A 13,722-nucleotide genomic window follows, 5' to 3' on the forward strand; every position below is an offset into this window, starting at 1 on the left:
TAGCAGGGACCAGGTATAGTAACGGAAGTAAGGCGTTGAGCCCGCCCACGCTCCCGGAAGAGCGGCGTTCTGCTTGGGCCGCACGGGTCTCCGCGTGTGTGACTACAGTGGCGCGGCCTCTGAACTTGAGATTGGTTCGCGTCGCGAGGCTGGTGAGTGAGGGCAAAGGCTATATGGGAGGAAACGCTGTGGCGGCTTCCAGATCTGTACCAGGGCTAGGTTGCCCGGGTCCCTGCCATGCACCCCATCGTGCCGGGTGATTCTACCACCGCAGCCGGGGTCAGAAGCCGGCTGTGCTCGACTGGTCCCTGTAACATCACCTCTGACCCCGGGAAGCAGCTTAAGCCCCTTTTTTTGCTACTAGATCGCCTATCTCTTTGAAGCTCTAGTTTCTCCTTGTCTGAAATGAGATTAAGGATAAAGTTCTCAGCAAACCAGACTTCATTTTCCTATTTCTACGAAACATACATCCTTTCCTGATCCTCGGTGCCAACCAGGCAGGGGAAAACCATCTTCTTTAGGGCACTTCCATCCTGTACTGAAGCCTCATCACTTCCTATCTCTTTGTTGATAGTTTATAATCTGATTTGTATTTTAAATTATTTGCATAATTGTTTTATTTTCTTGAAAGTGGTCGTGTTCTTTGAAGGTAGGGAGTTATATATTTGTGTATTTCTGACTTAACTGTAGCTGCTTAATGATATTTACTACATTGAATCTATAACTTCTTTCTTTGGAGGAAAATGTGTGGATTTGTGATTTTTGAAGGAGAGACCTTTGGAAAGATGAATTGTAGATTATCTGGGGCCTGTTGTCAAGCCATCTATTCTTTGGTCCTGAATGCTTTCTAGCACATTGGTGCTTCTATCTCTTGCCCGTTGTTCACAGCCTTTGGGAAATCTGACACCAAAGTTACATCTCCTTGTTTTTAGGAGACCCAAACATGGCAACCATGGAAGAAAGTTTCCCCCGTGGGGGTACAAGAAAGACCCACAAATCCGAGAAAGCTTTCCAGCAGTCAGTTGAACAAGACAACTTATTTGATGTAAGTGGTATGCTTATTTGATAATAGTTACTGAACACTTTTCTTTGTAGTGTCCTTGTGAAGAATGAGCCCTGTTTGAGAATTGTGTTGTTTTCCAGATTTGTTTCTTTTTGAAGTCTGTGTTTGTAAATTGAACATGTTAGAGAGTCCTTACCACCACAACACTATATCTTTTTTTTTTTAATTCTCATCCAAGGGTATTTTTTTCCATTGCTTTTCAGAGAGAGTGGAAGGGAAGGACAGAGGGAGGGAGAGAGAGAGAGAGAGAAACATTGATATTGATGTGAGAGAGACACATCAACTGGTTGCCTCCTGCACGCGTCCTGGGGCCAGGGATCAAGCCTGCAACAGAGGTGCCTTCCTTTGGCTGGAATTGAACCCAGGACCCTTCAGTCCATGGCCCAATGCTCTAACCACTGAGCCAAACCGGCTAGGGCAAGACTATATCTTTTTTTTTTTTTTTTTAATATATCTTTATTGATTTCAGAGAGAGGAAGGGAGAGGGAGAGAGAGTTGAAACATCAATGATGAGAGCGTCGTCATTGATCGGCTGCCTCCTGTACTCCTCCAACTGGGGATCAAGCCCATAACCCCAGCATGTGCCCTGACTGGGAATCGAACCATGATCTCTTGGATCCTAGGTTGGTGCACAACTGCTGAGCCATGCCCAGCCGGGCAAGACTATATCTTTTGAAGCATGGCATTTAATATTTGAGTTTACAGTACTCTTATTCCTTATTCTTATGAACTTTGTTGGGTGTTGATACAGGATGGAGAGAAAGCATTTGATCATTGTATTTTTGCTGGGATCCTTGTTGCCATGTATAATTATAGGTCAGAATTTGCATTAGAATTCATAGTCTTCACCTACATTAGGCTGTGCTCTAAATGCTGGAGGGAAGGAAACTAACATTTGATTGTATGGCTTTATGTTTATTTTATGTAATCTTCCCAACTGTACTATGAAACACAGATCATCATTCTATGGTGAGGAACCGAGGCTAAGAGAGGTTATATAATTTAGCTGAAACCACACAGCTTGTTATGGTGGAATTGGGAGTTTAACTTGGTCTTTGTTACTCTACCTTCCATTCATGCACTGTTCCAAATTGCTTCTTATTTTGGGGAATGCCAGTGTCCATCCTAAGTCAAGGGAGGAAGAACACTGGAGAGAAGGGGCTTTTGAGAACATGAAGGGCAGGTTTTGGGCAAAGGGAGCATTGGGGGCAGAATGGAAGAGTTGGGATTGAAGTAAGTTAATTAAAGGAACATTTGAGAGTGGGGTGGAGAAGAGCAGTAACAGAGCAAGGTGACGTATGACCTGAAATTGGAAAGAAAGTCCAGTATTGCTTTTCATTCTTCGAGATCTTTTCCCCCTTTAGATTTCTACTGAAGAGGAATCCACCAAAAGGAAAAAGAGCCAGAAAGGGCCAGCAAAAACAAAAAAGTTGAAAATCGAAAAGAGAGAAAGCAGCAAGTCTGTAAAAGAGAAGTTTGAAATCCTTAGTATTGAGGTTTGTTAAAGTTTGGTTTTATTTTAAACAAAGTACCTGGGTTGCGTAAGTTTGTGTATGTTCTTCTTCCTTCACCTTTGCTTCCTTCTTTCATTCATACGTATATACATATATGTACATATCTGGCTTGTGTCTATAAGGATTCTTGCAGTTTGTGCTCAGAATTGAGCATCATTTCCTTCTGTTATTAACTGATGCTTGGGGTCATGTGTTGTTTTTTTGTTTGTTTTTCTTTTTAGCTCATCCCACTGATAGCCCCATGGGACTTGTGTTTTAGTAGATTTGTAGGTTAGAACAGGCAATAACTTTAGCAGTCATTCTGAGTCTACCCTTTCATTTTATAGATGGGGAAACTATCTCAAAGAAGTAAAGTGGTCTTATATTCCTTAAATTTTTAGGTAACTGACACATGCTATTAGTTGTAATAAAAGGGGGAAAAGTAAAATGTTTCTGAAGGGAAAGATTCAGGTTCAGCCTATGGAAGTATTTTGTTTGTCCTGTGCAATACTTAAAAAAAAAAAATTGTTTAACTTGGTGTGAACGTTAGAAAACTAAAAAATTTCACATGACAATGTGATTTCTTATAAAAATTTGAAGGTACTGACAACGCAAGCCTGCACTCCCTCATGCATGATCACGTGGAGATGAGTGGTATTTGCACTTTTAGACCTGGCCTGCACACTCCAGACTGCCCTTAACTCCACTGGCCTGCTTCCTTTATTTTGTTGCCTGTCAGGCATTTGAGGTTGGGTTGCTTGGAATAGACTAAAAGGTGCTTCTACTCTAGCACACTATTGCTGTTAACACTGTTGTGTAATTTAGACCTTTTATGGTGCTCAGTCAGATATTTGATTAGGTGCATTGACATATACACATATGTACTTCCTGTAGCTTTCTATGTTAGAGTTGAGACTAGAGGCTGGCGCCCCCCCTCCCCCTCATCCTCCCCATTCATTGTTCTCTTCTCTGTTGTACTGATTTCACTTTTTTTCTTCTAGTCCCTGTGTGAGGGGATGCGGATTTTGGGTTGTGTGAAAGAGGTAAATGAACTGGAACTGGTGATTAGTCTCCCCAATGGCCTCCAGGGGTTTGTGCAAGTAACTGAAATCTGTGATGCTTACACCAAAAAGCTGAATGAGCAGGTGGCACAAGGACAACCTCTGAAGGTAAGGGAAATAAGTGGTACACAAATAAATGCAAGATTACAACTTTGTTGAGTGTTAAGAAGGAAAGGCACAAAGTGCCATGAAAATTTATAATAGGGGATTTTTTTAAAATAAGAGGATTTTGACTTAGCCCAGGGAGCCTGGAAGACTTCCTGGAGGAAGGAATGCTGTGATCTGAAGGATGAGGGTATACCAGGTAAAGAAGGGAGTTCAGGCAGAAGGAGTGTGGTATGTAGCAGAGAGAAGTGGCTAGACAGAGACAGCAAGGGAGAGTGGTGTGGGAGTGAGTGGAGGCTGGACCATGTTAAGCATTGGTTTTTAATTCTAGAATCAATGGCAAGTCCTTGACAGGTTCTCATTGGGGTGGATGGCATGTAGACAGTGTAGAGAACAATTTGAAGAGGCAGGAGTAGTTGCCTAGAGACCAATTAGGAGGCTATTGTTGTAGTCCAGGCTCTAAGATTGATGGCACGTTGGGTTTAGGATTTACTGAGGACTGAGGAGGTAAAATCAATGCTCAGTGATGTAGTGGGTATGGGTGGTGAGGCAGAAGTGTCAGGGATGAGTCCTGGGCTTCTGTTGTTCATGAATTGACAAATGGCCATGGCATTCTGAGATAAGAAATCCTGAAAAGGGACCTGGGTTGTGAGAGATGATTATGATTTTCTTTTTGCTATGTTGTGTTTGAGATGCAGAAACAAAAATGTGTGGGACTTCTTTGTACAGGCAGTAATTGAAGCTATGAAAGGGAAGAAGTTGCTTAGAGGGAGCAAATACAGTCAAAAGAGAGTAAGACAGAGCTGGGAGTAAATGCTGTATTTCAGTTGCTGAATGAAAGGAGAGTTGCTGTCAGAAGAAGGAGGGCCAGACAGATAGAGGAAACCAACGAATACAGGGTCTTGGAGGCCAAGGAGGAAATGTTTAATGAAGGAAGGAATGGTCTCCAGTGTTAAATTCTTTTTAAAAGTCACATGAGAGAAGGACTGTAAAATGGAGTGTTGGATTTAGCAATGTGGAAGTCATTGGCGATTTTATTGGGAGATAAAGTAATGGAGTGAGGGGTGGGATGCAGATTACGATGACTGAAGGACAAGTAGGAGATGAAGAAGTGGAGACAGTAAATGTAGACAGCTCTTTTTTAAAAACTAAGTATAGTTGGTATACAATATTATAATAGTTACGTTAGTTTCAGGTATACAATATAGTGACTTGACATTTACATATTTTACAGTGTGATCACTCCACTAATTCTAGTAATCATCTGTCGCTCTGCAAACTTATTACAACACTATTGACTATATTACCCTTCACCTTTTTTACCCATCCCCCAATACCCTCCTCTCTGGCAACCATCCCTTTGATCTTTGTAGACAACTCTTTTGACCAGTCATTTTGACAAGATATTTGGAGGCTTTATGGTGAAATTCAAGACTGACTTGGCCATAGACCCATCTTCCTTTGTGGGCTAGTGGTTTCTGTCTTCATCACCTTTTAGGTTCTTTGGGGTCTGAGGATGAGAAATCATTGAGCCAGGGCTGGACAATGGATTCTTGGTTCAGGGGAAGGGTATGTATCAGGGCTTTCTTATATGTATTATGCAGGACCTGGCCAGCTTGCCTGAACTCTTCTCTCCTGGGATGCTGGTGAGATGTGTGGTGAGCAGTCTGGGCAACACAGAGAAAGGCAAAAAGAGTGTCCAACTATCTCTGAACCCCCAAAATGTCAACAAAGTGCTGAGTGCAGAGGCCCTGAAACCAGGCATGGTATGTATCTGGGATCAGGGAGGAGGAGCTGGCAGTATGCCTTTTCCCTGCCCTGCCTTGTCTACTAGGGAGTGTCTAGACCACCTTTTACTTTCAGCTTAACTGTTACACACAGGGGTGGGTCTTTTCCCGAGGAAGGAAGGTTTCCAGGGTGCTTTGGATACTTAATAGAAGTTGAAGACCTGAACCTAATCACCTTACCTTGGAGGGGAAAAAGGGAAAGCAAGTCAAAGATTTGCTGGTAGTGGGGGAAAAAAAAAAAGCCTCCGCTTAGCAGGGGAATTGCTAATGGTGAGAAGGAATTCCTTGAAGTGCCTTACTTACCCAGACTTCTTCACAGGTTAAGTTTTTTTTCAAAGGCCATCTGGGCATTTGTGGGGAATGCTTGAGGGTTGCTCTCTAAGAGCAAGAGACAAGGTAGACTGGGCAATTTGTCTATCACCTGTACTAATGGGTAGCCAATCCCTGAATCCCTCAATCCTATGGAGATTCAGGAGAAATTACCCCTAGCTCAGAGCCTCCAAGCCCAGTAGGTAGAAGACACCCATAAACTATACTGATCTAAGTACTCTTGTAATTAAGAGGAAGGAGATCAGCATGACCTTGTAATGTTTGGTTAGAAGCAGTGGAGTTTGGTTCAGGTCCCGAACGTTGGGTAGAAAGGGAATAAAAGTAAGCCAGGTTTCAGGAAATGGACAAGTGTTGAGAGCCTGCTATATAATAGGTGCAGTTTTAGGCAGTTTTAGGCACTTTACCTGAAGAAATTCTCACAGGAACCCTGCAAGGTGGGTAGGTATCCCTTTTGTACATTTGAGAGAATGAAATGAGAAAGGGTTAAGTGACTTGCTAAAGACCAAATAGTAAGTAAGTAACAGAGCCAGATTTGAATGCCACACCCCATCCTGTGCAATATAAAGGAGGTTGGTGAGATTTTTTAAATTTTTATGTTTTGGAGGTGGTTAGAAAAGATAGGAGTCAAGGGTAGTTCTGTATTCTCATTAGTCGTAGCGCTGGAAGTGACCTTGCTGGGCTATGTCTCTTATCTTTTTTTTTTTTTTTTAATCCTCGCCTGAGGATATTTTTCCTTTGCTTTTCAGAGAGAGTGGAAGGGAGAGAGAGAGAAACATCAATGTGAGAGAGACACATGGATTGGTTGCCTCCTTCTGGCCAAGGTACATGCCCTTGGCCAGAATCAAACCTGGGACCCTTCAGTCCATGGGTTGACGTTCTAACTACTGAGCAAACCAGATAGGGCTGTGTATCCTATCTTTTGAAAAATTTTCAGGGGATGGTCTTATCTCTGTCATTCCATTATTCAGCTGTGTATAGCATTCCTTACTGTTTGGACATCATAAAATCCTTGCAGACCTGGAGAATTAAAAGTTGATATCTTTCCCTCTTCTATGCTCTAGTGATGTTGAGGGGGGTGGGAGTATGGGATAGTGTTGAGATTGATGGGAATATACTCAGTGGATTTTTGCTTTGTGTCCCATTACCTTTGACTTTTGAACTTTTGGGAATGCTTTCTCTTCCTCTAGCTGCTCACAGGCACTGTGTCCAGCCTGGAAGACCATGGCTACCTAGTGGACATTGGTGTTGGTGGGGCCAGAGCTTTTCTGCCACTACAGAAAGCCCAGGAGTATATCAGACAGAAGAACAAAGGTGAGGGGAAGGCGAGGGGCCAGTGCATGGTAGTGGGGTGGGATGTGTGGGGATTATACTATTTAAATGTCACTTTGGAGAGTGAGTTACAGAATGGTGACCCTGAAGGCTTTGCTAAGATCAGTGGTTAATCCTAGCCAATAGAAAAGGGAATATGTGTGAAGGGCCAGGGTGTGGCAGGGCCTCACTAAGATCTGATGGGTCATTTTTACTGTTTCTCACCTAGAAGCTTCCACTGAAATTTGGGACCCCAAGGCCTCTGAACCAGCACTCTCCTTCCTTTTTGAAATTTTCATATTTTTAAGATCAATTTCCAGATCAGTTAGGTTCACTTCACTCTCTTCTTATAGTTAGTCTTTTAGAGATTGGGAATATGGGGAGTAGTAGATTGTAATTGGGCAAGCAGGCCATGAATTATCTCAGGTATTGCTTGAACCCAAGTTAAAGTTCCTTCTCAGAGAGGTATTTTTCCTTCTGGGTGCTGGGGCTGGGCTTACAGGTGCTAAACTGAAGGTGGGTCAGTACTTGAACTGCATCATTGAAGAGGTGAAAGGCAACGGAGGAGTTGTTAGTCTGTCTATTGGTCATTCAGAAGTTTCTACTGCCATTGCTACTGAGGAGCAACACTGGACCCTTAATAACTTGCTACCTGGACTGGTGGTCAAAGCCCAGGTACAGAAGGTAAGCCATTCATTGTCAAACTGGCAGTTCCCTGAGGATCTTTGAGCAAAGTGCCCCCCATCGCCTTGGGAAATCCTGAGGGTGGGAGGATTGAGCTTACCAAATGAAGAGACAGCCAGTGTCAGGAGTTGTCCTGCCGCTTAGTGTTATAGGAAGAAAGATGGGTAAAAGTTAGCTGGGGGAGGAGAGACATATGATTATCCTGGAAAATGTGGCATTGAGTCTTTAGTATGAGCAGTAGCTCTCCCATTCTTGATTCCTTCAGAGGGTTTTCATAATGTGTTCTGTTTGTTGCTAGGTGACCCCATTTGGCCTTCGGTTAAACTTCCTCACATTCTTCACTGGCCTGGTTGATTTTATGCACCTAGAGCCCAAGAAAGCTGGAACGTACTTCTCGAATCAAGCAGTAAGTAATGTGGCACCTATCTTTCCTTGATTCCAGTTGTATTCCAGTTGGCTATCCAGTATCACAGTTAGCTTCGGGCAGGTCCTCGGCTGCAGGTATAGGATGTGCAGAGAGATGAGCAGGGAATATAAAGTATTTGGAAGGAACACAAAAAACTGCCAGTGGTTACCTCTGGGGACTGAGATTAGAGAAAGAGCGTGTGAAGGAGAAGGCAACTTTTAGTTTTTATTTCATATTCTTCCATATGGTTTGATTTTTTTTTTTTGTAGTGAATCTTTTACTTTTATAATTTAAAATGTTTCAGAGTATTTAACAGGGGAGAACAAAATATATGTCTAAATAGAAAAACATAAAAAATGCTTAAAGTATAATAGACCCAATTTTGAAAAAAATTTTGAGTTCACCTGGTTAAAATACTTAAAGATTATGTGATCAGGTCTTTTTTTTTTTTAAATTTAATATGTATTTATTGATTTTAGAGAGAGAGGAAGGGAAAGGGAGAGAGAGAAACATCAATAAGCTGCCTCCTGCATGTCCCCTACTGGGGATCAAGCCTGCAACCTGGGCATGTGCCCTGACTGGAAATTTTACCTGAGACCTCTCGGTGCCTGGGACAACCCCCAACCAATTGATCCCAATAATTTGCTACTAGCCAGGGTGCAATCAGGTTTTAATAGTGATTAACTCTGGGTGATTTTTCGACCCTTATCTAAAGATTCAGATGTTCTACAATGAACGTGAATATTTGAAAAGAAAATTCCAATAGATATTATTCAGAATTTTTTAAATCCTAAAGTGACTAATGTTTTGTTTTTATCCATGCTAAATGGGTGCTATAGAGATATCTTTTTATAAAGTTAAAATAGACTTTTCCACAACCTAGTGATAATATTGTTAGCATTTTGGTGAACTTATTCCTAGTAATTTTTTCCCCCTGTAGTTATATTTGCATACAGAGTTGATACATTTTGCATGCTAAAACCATGAGATCAGAGCAGACTGTTTCAGTTGTATTTTAGATGAGTCTCTGATGTGGTACCTGTCCATGGTTTCTGTTGCATGTGCATCGTTGGCCTCATGGTGTTGAGGGGACCCTGGTCTGTGTTTCTCCTGGCCCCAAGAAAGCCCTGATGTAGTCGGACATAGTTCCTCTGGGACCTTTTGTTTTAATTTTCTGCATGCTGCTTGATGCACAGGTTGATTTTAGTACTTATATCCATGACCTGGTCAGCACACGGAGAGTCTTGACCTCAAAAGTCTGCCCCAGGGACCTTATCTCCTATACCTCCTGTTCATTGTGTCCTTTCCCTTATCTAGGTAAGGGCCTGTGTCCTCTGTGTCCATCCTCGGACCAGAGCTGTGCGGCTGAGCCTGCGCCCCATCTTCCTGCAGCCTGGGCGCCCACTCACCCGGCTGTCTTGTCAGCACCTGGGAGCTGTGTTGGATGATGTTCCTGTCCAGGGCTTTTTCAGCAAGGCTGGGGCCACTTTCAGGCTGAAGGATGGGTCTCTGGCCTATGCTCGGGTATGGCGTCTATTTGTTTCATCAGGATCTTATCACTAGAAGGACTGTTGGGACACATAGGTCCTCTTCTGCTTCCTTCATCCCTTGGTATTATTTTCCTATTTTTGAATACCCCCAAGTGTGTCATACTGTTCATAGGGACCGAACAATGTCTGTGTCCTAACTATTCAACTCTGTTATAGCCTGGAAGCAGCCATAGACACTATGTAAATGAGTGGGTGTGGCTGTGTTCCAATAAAACTTTAGTTTAAAAAAATAGGCACGAGCTTATGAGCCGTAATTTACTGACCCATGATCTAGACTATTCTCTGACATAGAGATTCTGCAATGGTAAAGAGCAGTTTTTTAGTTAGAGGAATTATTTTAATAGGTTATCAGAGTACTGTTTTTATGGTAGGTGATAAATATATTGTCGTGTTGGTATGTTTTAACGTCTGATTGTCTCAGACCTATTGTCTCCAGCTTGTCCTTAATCACTTGGTACTTTATAGCTCAGCCATCTCTCTGATTCTAAGAACACCTTCAAACCTGAGGCCTTCAAGCCAGGAAACACTCACAAGTGTAGAATCATCAGCTACAGCCAAATGGATGAACTGGCTTTGCTCTCTTTGCGGACGTAAGTGTCATCAGCACGTGGTGGGTGTAGAGGTGTGTCCAGTGTGAATGTACATTCACATTTTCTCCTAGCCTCTCTTGGTGAAGGTTTCTTTTGTTGCCAACATGATTTTAGTAGCCCTGAATTTTAGGTAACCTTTGCCCTAGTGTGTTTAATTTTGTATTTTCCTTTTGTTCTAGGTCTATTATTGAAGCTCCATACCTTGGATATCATGACATCAAACCTGGGACATTGGTAAAGGTAAGACTTCAAGCATATAGATACTCCTCCAGCTTCAGACGTTCTTTATTTCACAGGTTAGCTCACTTGTCTTCATGTGAACACATTTAAAGTTATGTTCCTTGCTTTTGCTTGCTAATAACTAGAATTTCTTTTTTTTCCCTTGGGTAACGTGTAATTGATTTCAAGGTAAGGTCTCACTAGTACTACCCAACTACAGAGTTGGTAGGTAGGTCATAAACCCTGGAATTTGATGGTGTTTATTAGACCAGGTCAAAATTAGTTCTATGATAATCAAGCTACCTGGGATATTAGTAAGAAGCCAGTTCTAGTTGCCTCTCTTATTCAACCATTTAGCCCCAATTGAGTAGATCCTCATTATTTTTTAGGAGACATGGTCCCCTTCTTTAGCGAATGTACTCATTAGGCAGACAGAAAGAACATGCTCACATAAAAAGGTTCTCATAAATGAACCGGACTGCATCTAGAACAGTGTGGTGTGTGTGCTTTACCCTTCGGGACCTGGAATAACAGGCACAGTTAGCCCAGGGACCTGGGCTTCAAAAGAGAGGTGTGACATGCTTTGTTGGAAGTGGTGGAGGAAAGACCATTCTTGAGGCATCATGGCATTTTTCTTGGGACTCCCTAGGGCACAGTGCTGACCATAAAGCCATATGGGATGTTGGTGAAGGTGAGTGAGCAAATCAGGGGCCTGGTACCTCCCATGCACCTGGCTGACATCCTGATAAAGAATCCAGAGAAGAAGTACCACATCGGGGATGAAGTCACATGCCGGGTGAGCCTCCTGAAGGGTCTCTGTGGGGGTTTTGAAGCTCAGATGGGAAGAGAGCAATGCTTTTCAGGTGAAGTTTCCGCCCTTTTCCACAGAATGACCACGTCATGTCTGCAGTTTTGTGCCTGGGATTGGGAAGAGAAAACTGGCTTTTGGCCCATGAGAATTGTGTAGTAGGATTGAGAGTTAAAATATCTATACATGAAGAGAACAGACCAGTGTGTGACCTTTTGCCACATCGTTTGGTGCAGAATCTATTCTGTGATCATATCTCAGAAAGGGGAGGTGAGGGTGGGCTGGAGCAACAAGAATTGATAGCAATAGCAGCTACTATATAACATGTATCCTGTGCCAGTTGCTGTGCTAGGCACATGAAATTTATTATTTCATTTAATCCTTAAAACAACCCTGTAAAGTAAGTACTATTATCCTGAATTTCCGGGGTGGGGTGGGGTGGGAATAAAGCTTAGGAAAGCCAAGTATCTTGCCTAGAGTCACACAGCTAATAAATGGCAGAACAGTGTTCAAATTTAGCTTTATGTAATGGTAACATGTTTTTGATTTTTGGCAGAGGCTTGAACTAGAAAGGATGGTAGGATTTTGGAAGGTTGAGGAGGAGCAAGGAGTGTGTCTGCCACAGAAAGAGCCCAAACAAAGCTGCCAAAACTGACTGGTTTATTACAGAAGCTTGAATCCCAAGAAAAGCTTCGCAAATTTAAAAAAGATCAAATGTTATAGTACACAGTACTTTTCATTGTTTTCATTTTTTTCTATTATTATTTTATTACTATGTTTTCTTGTTTTCATTTTATTTCATTACTGTTGAGTCAACAAAGAGACTGATTACCCATTGGCACAATATTTTATAGCTGTGGGGTCAGAAGCCGTAGAAGTAGAGAAATTTATCTGCCCTAAAGGAGATGACTTTCTGAGGGATGAGAGATAGTTGGATCTCTCAGTTTTAGTTTACAGCTAGTACAACAGTAGTATTGAGATGGTAAGTTGGCTCAGTCATTCATTCTATTAGACGAGAGGCTAATGGTCTAGGAAGGAGCTAAGGCAGGTAGAAGTAACTGACACAGGACTCTGAAGGCACAGTGAGCCGATGAGTGTTGCTGAAGCCCCAGGAGGGAGCTTATGGGAGGAAGTATGTTTGAAATAGAGATGATTACTTCCTAGATTGTCATCCAGCAGGAAGCAGGGAGGGTCTGCAGCTGAGATTATTCTCAGAGGGAAAGAGATGGCAGATTTGTAGGGACTGACTATGGTCTTTGTTTGGGTTCCAGGGGTTACAGAGACCAGCTCAGCGGCTCTGTTGATAATTGGTAACTTGATGACAGCCAGTATCCTTTCCCTAGGTTTTGCTTTGTGACCCTGATGCTAAGAAGCTGATGATGACCCTGAAGAAAACCCTGGTTGAGTCCAAGCTACCTGCCATTACCTGCTATGCTGACGCTAAGCCTGGTCTGCAGACACATGGCTTCATTCTCAGAGCCAAGGACTTCGGCTGCATTGTGAAATTCTACAATGATGTGCAGGGACTGGTACCCAAGCATGAGCTCAGTGCCGAGTACGTCCCTGACCCTGAGAGGGTCTTTTACACTGGCCAGGTAATCCTTTCCCCGGGCGGGCTCCCACCCTCGGTGACCCCATGAACACAGATTTGAAGGAGTAGTATGGAGAGCTATTTTTTAAGGGAAGAGGAAGAGAGCATGTGGGGCAATGGGCCTGAGCCAGCTTGGTGTAGATGGGAACAGAACAGAGAAACCCTCAAGGGGCTTTAACGGAAGCCGGCAAACTAGTGGACTACCAGGGGGCAGTGCCATAAACTAGTGAATCTGGGTCTGTCTAGGAAAAATAATTTTTTTAAAACTTGGGGTTGTACCAAAAATTTATTCATGTCTTCCTTTCACACAAAGGCTGACTCGGGTATTCTGTGTATCTCCCCCTACATTTCTTTTCACTGCGTTCTGATCTGATCCAGGATCTGGGTGGACCTCCCAAGGCCTCTGCAGTGCTGGTAGAGGGCACCTCTCTCCCAAGGCCTGACAGGTTTTCTGGGAGGAGTTAGCCAACCATGTGTGGTTTCTTACCAGGTGGTGAAGGTTGCAGTGCTGAACTGTGAGCCGTCCAAAGAGAGGATGCTCTTATCCTTCAAGCTGTTGAGCGATCCAAACAAAGAGCATGTGGAGCACAGTAAGAAGAAGAGAAAATCTGTTAACGTTGGGCAGGTACCTGGACTTCTCCAGACAAATTGTTTTAGTTTACAGTTGCTGAGAGCAGGGTACTACTGACACATGGGGTGCTGTAACCCATGGAGGGGAAAGATTGAG

The 13,722-nt window shown here is 43.0% G+C and overlaps 1 protein-coding gene across 2 annotated transcripts in view; it reads left to right on the forward strand.

Moving 5' to 3' along the window:
- Positions 1–4: 4 nt before the first annotated feature.
- Positions 5–13,722, forward strand: part of PDCD11 (programmed cell death 11) — a 34,885-nt gene continuing 21,167 nt past the window's right edge. For both annotated transcript variants that reach the window (XM_081158709.1, XM_081158710.1), the window contains exons 1-14: positions 5–152; positions 933–1,045; positions 2,428–2,559; positions 3,558–3,725; positions 5,327–5,488; positions 7,027–7,150; positions 7,650–7,831; positions 8,130–8,237; positions 9,555–9,761; positions 10,253–10,377; positions 10,557–10,617; positions 11,246–11,392; positions 12,748–12,999; positions 13,486–13,620. In XM_081158709.1, the coding sequence (XP_081014835.1) occupies positions 944–1,045; positions 2,428–2,559; positions 3,558–3,725; positions 5,327–5,488; positions 7,027–7,150; positions 7,650–7,831; positions 8,130–8,237; positions 9,555–9,761; positions 10,253–10,377; positions 10,557–10,617; positions 11,246–11,392; positions 12,748–12,999; positions 13,486–13,620 (1,905 nt within the window). In that variant the 5' untranslated portion in view covers positions 5–152; positions 933–943. The remainder of the gene's footprint in view (positions 153–932; positions 1,046–2,427; positions 2,560–3,557; positions 3,726–5,326; positions 5,489–7,026; positions 7,151–7,649; positions 7,832–8,129; positions 8,238–9,554; positions 9,762–10,252; positions 10,378–10,556; positions 10,618–11,245; positions 11,393–12,747; positions 13,000–13,485; positions 13,621–13,722) is intronic.

Source organism: Miniopterus schreibersii, assembly GCF_964146895.1.
Source record: "Miniopterus schreibersii genome assembly, chromosome: 14".
In the NCBI taxonomy this organism is placed as follows: Eukaryota; Metazoa; Chordata; class Mammalia; order Chiroptera; family Miniopteridae; genus Miniopterus; species Miniopterus schreibersii.